Below are 18,185 nucleotides of genomic sequence, written 5' to 3'. Positions count from 1 at the left end.
GGTGCTGGTATGCAGACTTTCTTTACTTTGGCAAGAGCCAGTAACCCTGTAGTATTTTTTTAAATAGTCACATTGATAGATCACAACTTCCTTTCTAAAAAAAGCTCAATATAATCCATCCCTGGAAACACACATCACATTAAAAAAAACAGACTACACAGAAGCTACAATTTACTGTAGTGCAGTGTCTTACAAATCAACTGTATGTGTGCCGCCCACCTCTGTCTCTCCCTCATTGTTAGGGATTCTATTTTCAGCCCTTGAACTAAGTCTATACAGTAAACCATTATTTAGTTCTCAAAATCGCTTTTGCTACCAGAAGGTCAGAATATAGATGATATTTGACTTGCCTGAAATTAGACACTTGATACAAATAACACAGATCTGGGCAAAAATGTGCTCTATTTTGTGACAAGCAGGGTGGATAGGACCAATGCTTTTTGTCTTCCAATATCCTTTTTATATATTTATGTATTTATTTCTCCCACTCATCGCAATCTAATCACGGCTAAATGGCTTTTCTGTCTCTATCTGATTTTGCAGGTTGTGTGAGGTGCTTAATCTAGACCCCAGACATGTCCTGATTGCAGAAGTAATCTTCACCAACATTGGAGGGGCTGCCACAGCTGTCGGAGATCCACCCAATGTGATTATAGTATCAAATCAGGACCTGCGCAAAGAAGTAGGCACTTTCACAGCTCTCTGCCAAAACTTGCACTAATACACTGTAACAGATCAGCTTGGTGTAATCTGACACATGAACCAGACACTTAGTAAAGCAAACATAATGCTCTTCATGACTTGTGTGTGACAGAATAATACTAATATGAAGTGGAAATTGCTCTCTGAGCTGTACAGATGGTACAGTTCTGACAAGTGAATGATAAATTGATGAACACGTCATCGGAAAATTCACGTGACGTCAAAATCACTTCTAGCCCTTTATTTATGTTTCTTGTGCCAATTATGAACTATTTTAGAGGGCTGTGGTTTGGGAATTGAGGCAGCAGTATTAGTTAGATTCATGGACTTTGTAGCTTAATTACATTTAAGATTCTGAAATTTGCTGTTCAGTTGCTAAGGTCACTGCCATGATCAAAAGATGAATTATTAAGACTTTTTCTCATAAGTTATGTGTTTGTAGTTAGTAATCAAATAAATCACAATGCCACTGCCACAGACTGGAAACACTGAATGCCACTGTGTCTTTAGGTTTAGTCTCACATTGCCAGACCTTTCTTTGCAGCGCTGTGGAGGAAGGTCTGGCTACACCACACATACATTCTGGGATAGGTCAAAAAAACGCTCTGAATTGTTTGCATTTCTTTAAACCAATTACAATCGACTTGGGCGGAGAAGGTGGCTCTGCAAAATCGGGAAGGAACAACAAAGTTGAGCTATTTAAATTAGCTGATACATGGTTAAAGATAATTTTTTCTTACCAGTGTATCGCGGTGTGGCTACTTGGTCCACAGCAATCCTCTAATATGAGAGGTAATGCTGTAAACATATTCTTTGTAAATCTTTACAATCATTCCCCGAAAAAACCAAGCAGACTTGCCTTTCAAATTTTCTTCAGAACTTGCCATTTTTAGCTCACTAGCTCAAAGTTTGTTGTTTCCCGAAGTGAATAGAGTTTGAGAACGGCAACACCCAGCAAGCGGAAGGCGAGGTACATCACGCGGCGGATGTGAGGCAGTTGTATTGGAAATGTACTCTTTGATCCAGAACACTTAACGTTTGACCCTGTGTGTGTCAATGTGTGTGTGTGTGTGTGTGTGTGTGTGTGTGTGTGTGTGTGTGTGTGTGTGTGTGTGTGTGTGTGTGTGTGTGTGTGTGTGTGTGTGTGTGTGTGTGTGTGTGTGTGTGTGTGTGTGTGTGCATGCTTTGGCAGCATGGTTGGCTGGCACCATACTTCTCAGTCTGTGAAGAGTGCAGTTGAGTGTTTTGAAAATCGTATCATCTTATGACAAAGTGTTCGGGTAATTGTGAAAGGAGCATCGCTGCAACGACAGTAGTAAATACACATTGAGAAACAGGGCTGACAGTTATTATTTCAAACAACTCAGCCGCAACAGATATGGACTACAGCACCACTTTAAAACTAATAAGCAGTATGTTGATATTAACATGAAATCCTGCTGCCATTCCCACTATAATTTAACACCCAATCTCTGCAGCTTTATACAGTTTTTAGCAACTTTTTAGCGGTTTTGGTTTGTCAATCCAGTCTTGCATTCAACAGCTGGTAATAAAAAGGACTCTAATGGGAGGGCCATGTTGCATTGTATGTAATTGCAAGGCAGTTAAATGCTAACATGCTAGATAAGTCTGATTAGTTCTGTGGCTGTGAGTCTTTGTGCCCTCTAACGGTTGAAAATTACTTCATGCAGCTTTAACGTGCGACACGAGGTGCAGCAACAGGCCCTGCATAACTTGACAGTCTGGATTTAGAGCTTGCCAGGTGCTTCAATTAGGAAATTTAGGAATTTTACTTTGTTCAAATCTGCATTATTTTTCTTTTATTAAAACTTTAGTGTGGGTAAGTGTAAGACCAATCACCCAATACATATAATAATAATAATAACAACAACAACAACAATAATAATAATAATAATAATGATAATAATAATAATACATTTTACAAAACAAATTAAATAAAAGATCCTAGAGAGGACTTAAACGTATGTCAGGTAGTCATGCGCTTACTGTATCCTTAAAGGTGAGAGTTGTTACATACACAGTGCATACACATTTATAGTGTGTACATACAGATATTTGCAAGTATTTCATTAGTATGCGCTGTGGATGAATTGAATCATCTGTGTTTGCTGGGTTGTACATGTGTTATCTCTGTTCAGCACAATCTCTCCAAGTATTTATACAACCGTGAGCTGTGATCCTTATTTATGTTGATGTGCAGGTGATGAATGGAGATGTTGCGGCAGTGAAACCAATTTCTATTTTTGCTGCTGCCATCATAAATCAGGGGAATTAAAAATGTCAAAACAGTGGAGAAAGAAAGTGTAACACCTTCCTATTTCAAGGTACCTGCCCGGTACCTGCTCCGCTCTAGCTGTCGTCCTGTAGCCAAACATTTATAACGTTTGACTTTGAATTTGTACCTACTCCTTTATACAATGTCATGCAGTTCATACAGTCATAATAAGCAACAAAGCTGCTCCAAGAGTATCCTCTGATATTGCATTTAATTATTTCCTATGTCCGCATGGAGTAATACCTTCCTAGTGCTTTCCCTTCCTGCAACATATTCACCTGCACCTCAGCAGCAGCTTACATTGGTGTGGCTCTAGTCTTCTATAAGTGGCATGCTAGGGCACACTGGAGACCCTTTCTTTGGGATTAGTGTCTGACTAAACATGTGAAGGAGACAGTGTCACTCCTGATGCAATAATGTGCGAAAGCATGTAACTTTTTCCTGTGCTGGATTGTCCCATGTTTAGAATTTATTTTAGCAGCTCATTGAAATGTAATTGCCCCTTCCTAGGGCTGCAACTAAGGAATATTTTCGATTAATCTGTCGATTATTTTCTCGATTAATTGATTAATTGTTTGGTCTATAAAATGTCAGAAAATGGTGAAAAATTATTGATGTTTGTCACAGGGGCAATTGCAGGAGAAGTGGGGTGGCACGGGGGGGCAATAATCAGTCAAGGGGGTCCGGGGGATTTTATCAGAATACAGCAATAGAAATAGAAATAGAAGAAATATTGGATAGGATAGAACAACACAATGTAATTTTGCTAATGTTTCTACTTGTAAACTGGCACCCGGGCCCCCCGGGCCCCCCCTCTAGACCCGCCCCTGGTTTGTCAGTATTTCCCAAAGCCCAAGATGACGTTCTAAATGTCTTGTGTTCTGTCCACAACTCAAACTGTCACAGAGGATAGAAGAAACTAGAACATATTCACATTTAGGAAGCTGGGATCAGAGAATTTTTTTTAACTTTTATTCATAAAAAATGACTCCAATAGATTATTAGATTATGATATGTATGTTTGTGTTTAGAATAGTTTTCTTTTACTTTAAAAGGTCTTCTTGAAAATGTTGTATGGAACTGTGAAAAAAACCCTGTATACACCATCAAGTTGCACTGCTGTGACACATCATACCTGTATTTAAATATTTATGACACTAACATTGTTCTTCTCTGCTCCTCCCATGATAGTTTGGATAGCATTTAGAGGCACGTTGTATTGTACAGATTGTGACAAAAGTGATGTCAGTAAACAGCAGTAAGAACATTTTTGTGAGTTAATAATCAAAGCAGCCTGTCACTGTCTAGAAAGGGCAATGACTTGTAGGCTCCTTTCACACCCTTCACTCTTCTTATACTCAGAGGGCCATAATGCTACATCTCTAGAAGACATGACATTTTCCCAGCTGCTAGATGTGGCATCTGTTCACTGCGTGTGACATTTTAGCCTTTGCGGGTGCAGAAGTATGTGGTCTCCTCCAGTATGCAGTATCTGCTACCACACCAGACTCCCACGGCCCGCTGTCCAGTTTGTCTTGGCTCCGTTTCCCAGGTGACAGATCTGCGAGAACGCAGCAGCAGCAGCAGTGCGCCCATTCATTCATGTCTGGCCTCTGATAAGGACAGCTTGTGTGTACATGCGTGGTTTGCTTGCCTCTTTGTTTGTTTGTTTGCATGCTTGCTTGTTTGTGTGAAAGGGATCTCCGGGACAAATCCAGTGATAGAAAGAACGGCACAGCTCTGAGTTGCGTTTGGGGGGATTCTGCCCCTCATCAGAGTGTCCTTGTATTTAATTTGTAACAGACCAAGGTGGCATGGCCCATACACAATCCACCTCTTTTTGGTATCATTTCATTGATGGAACATTTCCAGGTCAATATATCATTAAAATAGTTTAAGTTATAATCCACAAAATAAAAAGGGTTCATGTATTTTAGTCATGGTAACTGTTGTAAAAAAACAAGCACAGCGTGATTACGATGTCAACTGGTTAGCTCTGCTGCCCAGTCTTTCTTGCCACGTCAAATATCATTTGACTTTACGGCCTGTTTAAAACACACAGTTAAAAACAGAGACATTTACGGGGGACAGCTCCAACCGAGGACACGGCACCAAAAACGGGGACGTCTAGTCACCGTACGTTGGCTCTGAAATATGGACACACTGGGGTAACAGTTTACGGCTGCAAATAGAGATACATTACGGCAGCAAACTTTGTCTTGTTGGAATGATAGGAAATGTGTTACAGAGAGATACAGATACAGGACATTCAGATTCTAGTTTACAATCAAAACAGCAATGGTAAGAGTTTTGACTCACAGCAGGCTTGCATGAGCAGATATCCTTGACGCACAAGGCTGCCCTGAGGGTGAGAGAACAGGTCTCTTCGGAGGCATGAATAAAGGAGTAGTCAGAGATGTACTGTACGAGTGAGGCAATGAGGAGACATAGTGACGAAATCAGATCGTGTGAACCTCTGCGTTAAATCTCTGGCATAATTGATGAGATGCTCGAAGTCGAACATTCAAACTTTATACTTGGTTGAAGGCTTGATACCTGGTGTTTCAGATAATTATTTTATATGTGAGAATATCTTAATTTAAACTTAATTGTATTGACTGATTTATTGACATTTGTTGTATGCTGGTTTATCCTGCTGTTTTTATTGTACCACTCCTCCTCTCCCTTCATCTTAGACTTTTGTTGCAATTTGAAATTGCAAATCCTGTAGAGGTCACTATTAACCACTTTTATCACTGAATATCTGTAGTTCTATTCTTCATGCTGTGCAAGTACAAGAAATAAAGACTTTAATTAGAGACTTTAGAAATGGAATCTTATGTATGTGATATCAGACATACTTCCAAGGTGGAATCTGATAAAATGGTGGTCTTTGTGAAAGCTTTGCCCTCAAATTTTTTTTAAAGAGTAGCTATTATACTCCTTTTCTGGTCTTAGTTTTGATTCAGGAGCGTGGAGCAGCATGACCATGTAGGGAAGTGTGTTTCATTGACGTAGACAAATACAGGAAATTCATGACCCCACTGAGACCCAATGAGATCCGTGCGTTCAGAGCTGGGCAGTGCTAACCCAAGCTGCCTGCAAGGCATAATGCATTTACCTCATTATCTGACAATTTGGTATCGTTTAACATGAGCATACAGCATTATAACAACATTTATAGGTCAGAAAAGACAAAAAAGCATAATATGTGCTCTTTAAAATGTGCCTCTAACCAAACTTTAGCCTGGTGGACATAAAAAAATCTTAAGGATGCAATTACCACTGCCCTTTTGTGTGCAACAATTAAATCCTTTGCTTTTCATTTTGCATGTCATTCATCTCAAATACAAACTTATATTGCTTATAATGCCACTTATAATGCTACTGGATGCACCTTAACACCTCTATTCTTGGTCAAAAGTTATTTGAATTTCTGTTATACAATGATATAACATGTACCTTAGTGGTTACACTTGCAGCTGCTTACATCCTTTTGCAGAGTTTTTCTTCTTTCTTTCATTCAGAGAATGAACAGTTTAGCTGAAGCGTTTGAACTTTATTCTCACCAGATGTTCTTTGCGTCATAGCGATAATCACTGCATACAGACGTCCTTCTGTTTTCTCACCAAAACTGATGTCTAGGCATCAATGCTTATATTTGAATGTCTAACACATTATTATTCTTTGTCTTACAGGGGATTGATTTTGCCAGTTTCACAGGCTACATGTTCCTTGGAATATGCCTTGTCCTCCTCACCTCGTTTCCTTTCCTGCGGCTGCTCTACTGGAACAAAAAACTCTACAACAAAGAGTCCATTGAAATAGTTGGTGAGTTAAGATGAAGGGTGCTGTCGGGTCGGGCGAGTTATCATGTTGTCACGGGGCTGAAATGTAAATTGTAGGATTGGTCTGGAAGTGGCACAATCTAGAATCAATTAAATGGCTTTTTAATATAAGTATGAAGTGTATTAACCCTCTAAGAACATCTGTGCACAACTACCCCCACACGGCAGCTACTCATTTTCTCATAGACCTCATAGAAACGTCATTAACTCTGCATTACAGCCTCGGCCCTCTAACTCCCACACATGATGTATAGTGCCCTCTGAATTGAAGACTTTCCCAGGTATTTACCACAAGATTGAATTCACATTGTCCTCATTGTCCTGAATTATGGTTAAATAAAGGGAAGATCTCTGGTCATGATGTAACAGTTAAGATGTTAATGTTTTGAGTTTATGTCTAGGTTCAAAGCTACATCAAAAATGTGTTTAATTAAAGCACTAATGGGGATAGGCTAAAATTGGCCAAACCAAACCAGACCAAAGAAAGCGATTCGGTGGTGGGTGTGTCACAATCAGAGCATGTGAGTGAGTGGGGAGCGTGAGCTGGAGGATCTGGGATGGAGTGCAGAGTGATTTTTAAAATGTTGGAGCGTCGCCTGAAGGCCGTTTTATGCTTCTGCGTAGAATCGACAGCGTACCCCCGCAGACCCCTCTGCGTCTACGCCAGACCCTACGCCGTAGCCTGACACGCACCTCTCGAAAAATTTAACTACACCTCGGCCGTGGCTTGGTAGCGTTGCAATTCCCCCGACTCATCTCCTGGTTCTCCTTCTCCATAAACAACATGAAATCAAGGAGAGGGTTAACTTCTCCTGCTCCAGATGTCCCACCGTGGTCAGAAAGAACAGGGGAGACTCTTTGTTTCTCTCACTAGGACTCTAGAGTCGCTACTTGCTCCGAAGCTAATTGCCGTTACTTCTCCCTTGCTCTATCACACACACACACACACACACACACACACACACACACATGCCGGCTTGACGCACACACCAGCGCACAAGTATATACTGCGAAAGCTCTGCCTGGAGTCTCTGCAGAACCATAAAACAAGCTTAGCCTTACCGATGTGAGTAGAGTGTGGTAAAATTTTAATTTGAGCACGAAATGATAATTCGCGGAGCGGCTGGGAGCAGCAGGGAGGGCGACTTTGAGCAACGGAGCGGAGAGAATGCACAGGTCTGTGAGCGAGAAGCGGAAATTCTCACGGCTCCACTCTGCTCACATGCTGTGGTCACGCTGGCCCATTTGTGTGATGTCCTGTTCTGTTCTTTAACCCCCCAATGTAACACATGTAGACTTTATATTATACATTGTTGTTTTCCGTCAAATTTTATAATAATAAAAAATAAAAATTTAATAATCTCAACATTTCCGACCGCACTTGAAAGCAGCTTCATTTCACGGAGAAAGAGAAAGAAAAGAGACAGAGCGACTGTGCTTTTGTGCTGGAGCTTGTTGCAGGAAACATTCAGCTGTTAGAGAAACTCCTGGGCAGTGGAGTGTTTGTGTTTCCTGTTTTACCATCATTTGACCACGATCGAGGCAGTGATGTTACCGTTTACTGTACGGGACTCTCACACCGCCTCAAAACCAACTGCCAAGTCTGATCGCCGGTTACATGATTGGCCACCAATCCAAAAGTTTTTAAAGTTTTTCCTGGCTTTTTTATTTTTTAGTTCACCTTTATTTTTACAGGCAAGTCATTAAGTACAAGCTCTTATATTAAATGGCGGCCTGACAAGTGGCATAGCCACTTAGGAAAAGGGAAGGAGGGCTAGAAAATAAATACATTAGAAATACATACAGTTTAGAAATTACATAAAATACAATTTGAAATACTACACTTATAATGAGATAAATGCACAGGTACATGGGTGAGTAAGAGAGGGAGAAACCATTCAAATATTTAGCTGTTAAAATGGTGATTTAGAGAAGCATCTGCATATGTCCATGAACGAGGATGATATGATGGTTTTGAAGGATGAAATGGTAATTAGTTTGTCCAGTTTGAGAATCTTTTGCAGAGCGTTCCAGTGGCGAGCGGCAGCAGATTGAAAAAATGCGAGGCGAGAGGCAGAGTTGGTTTTGGGAATGCTTAATTGAACATGAAGTATATGATATATACTTCATGTGAATTGTGAATATAGGGTGCAGTGTGTATTGAAGGGGGCATTTGTGGCAAACCTGATAGCGGAATGGTAAAGAGTGTCGAGTTTTGATAGATTGGTCTTGCAAGCAACCATGTATATAGTGTCACCATAATCTAACTGGAATTGTCATTTTTCATGTCATGTCATTGGCTCCTAACCCTAACCCCCTAAACACACTATCCCAATTCGGTCTGACAACAAGTGTGTGTCAGACTTAGTTCAAAATCATTTGCTGTGGTGAAACACTTTTGCCTTTTTAAGGAGCTTGGCTCCCTCAAGAGTGTGATGACTCAGCTGGTGTCCCGACACCACATGGCTCAACTCAGAAAAACCCCTTTACTCTGATGTTCAGCTGTTGTCTTTGACTAGTCTGTAGTAAAAAAAAAAAGAGAGCAGCACAGCGCTCTAATCTTGATTTCACTTTTAGTGTATTTTTCTAATTGTGCTATTGTATAAATTATTTAGCTAATGTGGTACACCGCAGTTTCTTTTATCTCAATAATTATCCATTAACAGACTTGATATTGTCCAGACATTGTCCAGAGATAGAGCAAGAGTAAAAACCACAGGGTGTGTTTAGTTTGGATAGTAACTGTGACTCCATCCTAGAATCTATTCGATGCTGCCATAGATCTTTGCATACGACACCCCGGGGATGTAGAGAATAGGCAAAGTAATAAAACAGAGATATTTGTGTTTTCTAGTAACACAGCCACCTCTTATCAGTGTTTACCCACAATAGTACAGTGCCCCCCTAAGAGAGAACCTCAGCAGGGGATCATTAAAACAGACCACCAAGCTCCCCAGTCACCACATGTAAGGAGTGAGGAAGACTGACTGTTCGGAGCTGCATTGTCCCACTGAGCCCGAGGCAGACTGAAGGAACTGCGGGGACCGTTCAGTGCAGGCCTGATAGCCCATCTGGAAATCCCACCCTGTGGAGTGCCTCTCCCACCAACCTGGCCTACCTTGGAAAAATGCAGCTAAATCAGCTCAAAGCCCCTGCCACGACTTGTAATTGTGCAGATTCGCTTACAGGAATGTTTTTTTCCTGTGCCAGTTAGATCCTATTAAGGTCACCTAGCAACCTTCCTGAAAAAGGATTGCACCTACTGATATCTACACAGGCATTCAGCTTAGGGTGACCAGACGTTCCGATTTTGAAGTTAATGTTCCGAGTCCCGACAAAAGCCTGTCAGGACGCTAAAATGTCCTGGTTTACACCAGGAGCAGCATGAGCCGATTTTACCGGGTCTTCAGACCCGAATGTTTTGAGTTTATCCCCGATTGTAAATTTGTCCAGTTTATTTTTTCGAGGCGAATAGAACGGGCAGCTACGTGCTGGGTCCGATCACGATTGTGTCATAACCAAGTGACTTACTGTCGCACAGTAGAGGAATTACCGTATAGTACAGGAGAAGCTCGCAGGCAGTTTCGACTTCCATTAGCTGTTTAGGTTTAATTACTAATGTTAACTAGCATGTTAGTTAGCAATAATTAGCCTGTGCTTATGTTATCTCCTTACATATACCTACACTCTCCGTATCTGTAAGATTGGGAATGATTGAGATTTCTCTCGGCACAGCTACCAGAAGACTTACAACTTTCAGACACGTTGCTCACGTCACATCTACGTTGTCTCTGTCAGTTTGAGGCTGCGCAGTAAAGCAAGAGATCACCGGAAAAGTGCTTCTAATAGCCTTCACTGGTCTCCGTCCAGAGCAACGGGGTCTATTGGTCCATTGTATATATGTCAATGGGTGAAAGCCGGGTGAAGTTTTCGGAGGAGTCATAGCCAAATCAGTCTAATACATTGATGCCATCAACACAAAGTTTAGGAGCGCAACACTACTGATTTAGTTTGAAGTTCCTGTGACGTGATGTTAACAGTCTATGGTTCAGACTCAAACACACGGAGCTCTGAAGCAGACCTGTTTACAGCGCAGCTTCAGGTTATAACAGACGCGCTCAGCTGTTGACACGCTGCGGCAGATGTGTTGCGTTTGTGCTCTGTGTATTTCTGCAGTAGATTTGGTTTTCCACCTCCAATGTAGAGCAGTGTACAGCCCTATGGTACAGCCACTTCCCTAGCTAAACTCTTTGTCTCATTCAGACACCCAAATGGGGCTCTGTGTCTGGTAGAAGGTCTATTCTACCGTATCAGCAGAGCAATCACGTATGCACAGCAGACTAATGGTGCAGGTAGCCGATAGATTATTTTCTGAAATATAGTGACTTTATTCTTGTAATAGCCTATTATAACTTTATTTTTCTCAAAATCATGACATCCAAATCACAGAGAACACAGATATATTGTATTTTGAATGTGCACAAAGTTTTGGACATTGCTCAAACACATCTGAAATATTACAGTCCAGGGGTATACATTAACAACAAAAGAGCAAAACAGGAGGGAGGACTAGGCCAAATGATGCCTAGGCTACATGTGTGCTGACTCAGATATAGGCTAATTAGAAAAGTCCATCCAAAGGAGAATAAATAGTTGAAAGCAATACAGAATGCCTGAACCTTACTTCAATATATTCCATTATGTTTTTATATTTGGATTGTAATCTAAGTTTGTCTTTACATAAAGATATTTGCAGCATACTGTACATTGATTCAGAAAAAGGTAGAAATATGTGCATAAAAATTCACCAGAATGCAGGAAATGAAGTGTTTAATGCTCAAATGTTTCAATAAATAATTTAAATTCTTTTGGTGTTATTGGAATAAATAACACTTCAAAAAATCTTTTTTAGAATGAGGAGCCTATGATCAAAATAATGAAGTTACTGTCTTTGTCCATGTCTGACCTGGGATGGCACATGTTCATGTTAAAAATAGTGTGCGCGTGCACAAGCACTACGGTCACGCGCAAAGTGTCCCGGTTTCAGCTACCGGAAATCTGGTTACCCTAATTCAGCTCCCTCAGGCTGTATCTCTGCTTCATCATTGGCTGTTCCTGATCTGGTCAATGTACCTATCGTCTGACTGCATTAGTTCCTCTATGGGGGCTCACAGCAAAAACAGCAGAAACATCTGTATATTCTCTCTGTAAGCCTTGGCTGTAGGAGCTATTACCAACCAAATCGCCCACTATAAACATGCTACATACTGTACTGGTCCTAAGCTTCACCACTGTAATGACTGTGTAGTCCATGTGTTTAACATGCAGGCTTTCTCTTTGGCTCTGTTTGTCCTGCTCCTCCAGAACTCAAGCATGAGATCCTGGTCTGGAGGCAGACGGCTCAGCGCATTAACCCTGCCAGCCGAGAGGAGACAGCTGTGAAATGCCTCCTGATGCAAAAGGTCCTCAACCTGGACAGTCTGCTCCGCAAGATGATGAAAACCTTCCAAAGGTTAAAAGAAAACACTGAAAACAGAAAATATACTGCATCTGTCATTGTTTAGAATGTTTTTATTGCCTCTCACACAAACACATTCTATGTACTTACTTTTTTTTTGCTTACAGTATAGTTCGAGACATGATAAAGACATTATTGGTGCATATTATGTGAAGGAGATAAATAATTCATTTTCATTCATTCATCATAATATTGTTGATTACTTTTGGTAGTTTTTTTTTTATTGTTTAATACACAACATTTTACTTTCTATTTATTTTTTGGTCAAAAGCATGAGGAAGTCCAAGAATAGTTTCCTTTTATGTCCTCTTGTCCAAGATGTTTTACAGACAGGTATAGCAATTATAGCACAAAAACAATTTCATATCACTGGGAAATAGAGTACCACACACGCAATACTTCAACAAATACCTAAAAACAGCATTCAACAACATTCATTTTGTATTCATTAACAGCTGGTAGAGGCACAATTTCCCACAATATTTTTAAATAGAGTGATTAGAGTATAATTAAATGTTTTTTTTTCTTCTGCTTTTAACACAAACAATATGAGATTAAAATGTTGCTGTGTCCGACAGCCAAATTTCCCAAGAGGACAAGAACTGGGAGCAAAACATTCAAGAATTGCAAAAGAAGGTAGGCTTTGATACAGACAGATCCCTCACTCACTCTGACTGTGGTGCATAGATGTTATCTCAATAATAAAGCTAGCCTGGTCTTTGAAACTTCACCTGAGACAAATACCATCAGTTGATGATAAAACTTTAAAAGCTTTTCCCCCACTAGACACAATTGTTTTTCTCCTCCACAGCACAGAATAACCGACAAAGTTCTCTTGGTGAAGTGTGTGTGCGTCCTTGGTGTGGTGATCTTCATGTTCTTTCTCAACTCCTTCGTTCCCAGCATTCATCTTGAGCTCGGTAAGCGCAGCACTATGTCATTATAGCGCTGTTTTTACAGGCCCCACTGGGTGGTTATAGCTTCTGTCAAGTTATTATGAAACACAGCTTCCTCGGTCCTTGCATTTGAAATGAGCCCAAATAATGGGCTGACTAGCAAATGCAACCAAGAAATGAAATGGATACTGAGCTGCATTTAGACCCATCACTTTACATTTATTTATGTCCTGCAAACCTATGTTGATGAATAATGTTCCGGCAAAACTACAATATGCACATTTGACCTGACGTGTTTTTTTTTAAAGAATTTCTTGGCAGCAATAATACCGTGTTACAGACAAGCAACACGTGTACACGTGTTAATACAAATAAGTTCTAGAGTAGAAGGTCATAACCATTGATGCCATTTTGTAATATATTTACAAAATATGGTTGTAAAAACCCATCCATGACTTTATAATGTATTTACTATTTGTGACAAATGTCAATGGTCCATCAGTATCCATTGACAAATCTATTGAAAAAAGGTTTCGCGGAGGTTGGGGTGAAGGGAGCTGCAGCAGCATGTGGTGTTGAGCATCGGAGTATCACTGTCAGGTTATGAACTTACTATACACCTGTATGAATATGAATGGATGTTACCATTCAGCTGATTGTTCGGCCTGGACAAAAGCAAGGCTCTAAATCTGCTTGCTTGCATATTTTGAGCATGTTTGTAATGTGGACGTGTAGTAGTCTACAGTATATCAACGACGTTTCATTTACGGGATAGTTCTGGTGACGCCGACTCCCTCATTTTTGGCCGGATGTCCGTCCCCTTCCTCTTTCTTTGTGTTGGAGTTCTAACCTCTGGTGGATTTGTGAGGACTATGGTTAACTGCTCCTCAGGTCTCTGCAGGGTAAATCCAGACAGCTAGCTAGACTATCTGTCCAATCTGAGTTTTCTGTTGCACGACTAAAACTACTTTTGAACGTACACATGTTCCACCAAAACAAGTTCCTTCCTGAGACTAGTTTGCAGAGGCACCGTGGCTCCGTCTGGGGCTTAGCGGCGCCCAAGACGATTGTGATTGGTTTAAAGAAATGCCAATAAACCAGCGCACGTTGTTCTCCCATCTGGGAATGCTGTGTGGACTAGCCAGACCCTCCTCTACAGCGCTGTGAAGGAAGGTCTGGCAATGCGAAACTAGGTGGAGGGTTATATCTTGTCTGTCCAACACTTTTGACTGTGATGTCTCTGATGTGTGCTCGGTAGATGACCTTAACAGCATCTCGTTAATGCTAACACTATCCCTAAATGAAGATGGCTGTCTTCATACCCACCCTGTCATCTCTTCCCTCGCTGCTGAGGCCACTCAGTCACCAAACATGCTCAGTTAATTACAGGCACTGCTCAGGTTACCTCTCGGTGACATTTATGAAATGGGAATGACCCCACAGCGGCGTGTTTTTCTGTCCCTGTGGAGGGATAGGCGCCTGTCCAAACACGGCTCTCATTAATGCACGCGGGTCACAGTCAGGGTTGAGTACTGCAGCAAGCCCAGTCTATTCATTCACACATGTTTTAAAAATTGAGCCTCATTAAAATGTCATTAACTTCACACGGGTAGATTTAATTTCAGTCTGATTATTGCCTGGTCATTTGATCCCTCTAATGTGTGTGTTCATGTGAGTTACAACCGTGGTTTGGAAGAATAATTATTGATCCCCATGCAGGAAATTAGAACCAGTGAACCAGTGAAAGTTGTTGAAAAGTCATGCTAATAACTAGCATGAAATCTAATAACTAGCATGAAATCATTGAACATTTAAAGACTTTAGGTTTTTAGACATATGAATTATCTTTCAATATTTGAGTATTTTTCATTTACTTTGGTTAAACTCCAACATTTAAATTACTGTGAGTCTTTGGCGAGGCAGTAGGAGACCTGAAACATCACAGAATCTTTTCTAACCGTATGCTTACAAGTGTGCAAGAGACTCGAGCCAGAGCACCTATCTCTTTATCTTTTGGCCTTGTGTTAATTTACTTTGTTCTGTGTACCTGTGCTGCAATGAGACATTTTTCACAGCACATTTCCTGTCTCAGGCACTGTTGTCGTGCGAATGATAGATGAGTCGATCACAAACTGCTCAGACTTGCCTAAAAGCTCTTTTTAATTGGAGAGCTCTTTAGCTATTTGTTATCTGCTGGCTGCTCCTGGCTCTGTTCAGGATGCAGCCTCTGGAAATATCAATGTAGTGAGCAAATCAAAAGTGTCATATGTTGGTTCTTTATTTTTTTCCCTCTGTTGAAAAGAATCCGAGAACTTTGCAGTGGTTGTTGGGACACTTATTTTGAGTAATCTAATTGTTTCTGTAATCTGCTGTGTTATAGTAAAATTAGCTTTTATTATTCAATCAACTGATCAATTGTTTTTGACAAAAGGATCCATGGACTTCTAACGGAAGGGATAAACTTTTCACTAGAAAGATAGCTTGAAATCAAAATGATTTGCTAGATACACATGCATCAGAATAAGTCAATTCAAATAAAACATGTATTTATATGTGTTCTATTAGCATTGCCTTTCATTGGTGGAAATGTTCCAGAATGGGGCTAGCTTTAGAAAAGTTGTCCCAGTAATTTTCTGGGAACTATGTGTGAAAGGGGCTTAGTGACTTGCTGGTGAAAGTGGAGCATTTAGCAGCTAAAGATTCAGATGTTTCCCTCAGGAGTTGATGGAGACCAGAACAGAGCTAAATGTTTTACTGGCATATAGTGGCCAGAAACACGACTTGAGATAAACAATAGTGTTGCTACGTGTCTGCTATAACCGTAATTGGCCACTGTCTGCTAACAAGTTTGCAACAACAATACAGTGATTTGTCAGTGTTGTGTTCACAGCTTGTTGTGCTGCCCTAAGTTGCCAAAAAAACAACAGTATTAGTCTGACGTGTAGACAAGCCTAATCAACTGTTGGTTAACAACACTAACCTAGCTACAGTAATAACATAACAAAACATTATAAAACATGTTATTAAATGGAAGTGGATAACCTTTATACATTGATTTTAAGCATTCATTATTTATTGATTTTCACTTCACCAACTTTTACACTTCTCTGTTGCTCACTTGCCCATTGTCCAGTTGTTCATACTCATTGGCCATTTCCAGCAAACTTTGGCCCACATTTATGCTAACAATGTATCATCATCTAGAGATTAAAGTCAATGATGGAGAACCAAATTGCCTTGTTAAATATACAAATGTACTGTGGCAGATTAGCTCAGTTGGTTGAGCGGGTGCACATATGCAGAGGTTTTTTCCTGGACGCAGAGGGTCCAGGGTTCGAGTCTAACCTGTGACGGTTTTCCTGCATGTCTTCCCCACTCTTTCTACCCTTTCATGTCTCAGCTTTCCTATCCAATAATGGCAGAAATGCCCCAAAAAATAAATAAAAATACAAATGTACAGAGACTACCAGGAACACCTCAGTAGGCTGGACATGTAAACATGCTGTGAGAAACAACAATTGCAAAAATTTAGTTTCTCACAGCATGTTGTCTTTGAGTCTTTCAGTCCCGCTGTCTCTAATCTTTGTTCTGTCACTCTCCTCTTTGTGTCCTTCCATTGCTCTTCTTTCTTTACTAATTCTCATCAGTTGTGAAATTATTTCCCCAAAGGCCTCGACCTAGGCAATTACTGGTGCTCACCTGTTTAATCAAAGTGTCTCCAAGTGGATGCACACTGTTGCGAAAACACCCTCTCATTGGTAATATCAGCAGGCTGGTGCCATCTTTTGTCCTCCAGTCTAGAATGTGTTGAAATGACATTTTTGTGATAATGAATGCTTGATCAAACCCAGCAAGACAGACCAAACACTCCACTCATTGTTTCCAACAGGGTACTTCATGGTATGATTTGTTTATTGGGTTATAGTCAGGGCATGCGTTGAACACTCCACACCAGATTGAATTCTCACATGTTGATTTTCTGGCAATTTCATTTTCACACGTACATTTGTTTTAGATATTTCTTGATTGTTGACTTATATGGGGCAGCAAAGATGACAAAAAAAAGGGGAATAAGTGAAGACTAGATGTAAAAACGCAGTGGTAGCATCTTTAACATTTAATAAAGGTTGCTGTTCTTTTTGATAGTTGTGATTAAAGAAAAGAATAAGTGAACAGAGAGCAGATGGAACTGCATTTCACTGAATTAATTAACACTTTTTTAATCATTTAAAAAGTCTCCTAAGGATCCCAATGTGTCATGTGTGATATGTCTTGTTATAAATCTGTGAAAAATGTGCCTGTTGGATAAGGCCATGAACAAGTTTTTATGTGTGTGAGAGTGTTTTCTAGCCATAAAGAGAGATGTCAGGCAGTGTTTCTTGTTCTCTCTCTCAGGTTGGATTGCTATCCTGGGTGCACTGTGGCTTTTGGTTCTGGCCGACATCCAGGATTTCGAGATTATTTTGCACCGGGTGGAGTGGGCCACACTACTGTTCTTTGCCGCCCTCTTCGTTTTGATGGAGGTATTTAACATACACCACTGACTGAAAGCCCATTTATATTTTTTGAAGAGATTTTGGACTCCACACCCAATTGTGGAAACCAAAAACTGGTAAATACATCAAATGAAAAGTGAGCCAGAACTGGGATGAATGTAGGTTTTAGCTATTGTCTCCTCTGACAAGCATCTTTATGAGATACTGAAAATAAACAGGATCAGTGATTAGATCTATTTACAGTACACTGGGCAGTGAGAGAAATTCAGCCAGTCAGTAAGTTTACAATCTTAATTATCCATTTCTTTACCCATGAGCCTCCCAGTGAAAGAATTAAAAGTGTAATGTTAAATGCTTTGCTCTTTCCCTCCTCTGAGTCTTTGATATAGATGTAGGCCCTGGTAAGTCTGTATGTTGAATATATTTAAC

General features: G+C 40.4%; 1 protein-coding gene across 1 annotated transcript in view; it reads left to right on the top strand.

Annotated features, from left to right (window-relative positions):
• oca2 (oculocutaneous albinism II) overlaps window positions 1-18,185 on the top strand; it is a 57,997-nt gene that overhangs the window by 15,685 nt on the left and 24,127 nt on the right. Inside the window, exons 13-18 of the mRNA XM_028588219.1 lie at window positions 544-682; window positions 6,697-6,829; window positions 12,211-12,358; window positions 12,943-13,000; window positions 13,176-13,284; window positions 17,656-17,783. Of these exons, the coding sequence (XP_028444020.1) occupies window positions 544-682; window positions 6,697-6,829; window positions 12,211-12,358; window positions 12,943-13,000; window positions 13,176-13,284; window positions 17,656-17,783 (715 nt within the window). The remainder of the gene's footprint in view (window positions 1-543; window positions 683-6,696; window positions 6,830-12,210; window positions 12,359-12,942; window positions 13,001-13,175; window positions 13,285-17,655; window positions 17,784-18,185) is intronic.

Source organism: Perca flavescens, chromosome 9, assembly GCF_004354835.1.
Source record: "Perca flavescens isolate YP-PL-M2 chromosome 9, PFLA_1.0, whole genome shotgun sequence".
NCBI classification, from domain to species: Eukaryota; Metazoa; Chordata; class Actinopteri; order Perciformes; family Percidae; genus Perca; species Perca flavescens.
The sequence above is the reverse complement of the archived record's forward strand: the minus strand, read 5'-3'. Positions and strand labels throughout refer to the sequence as shown.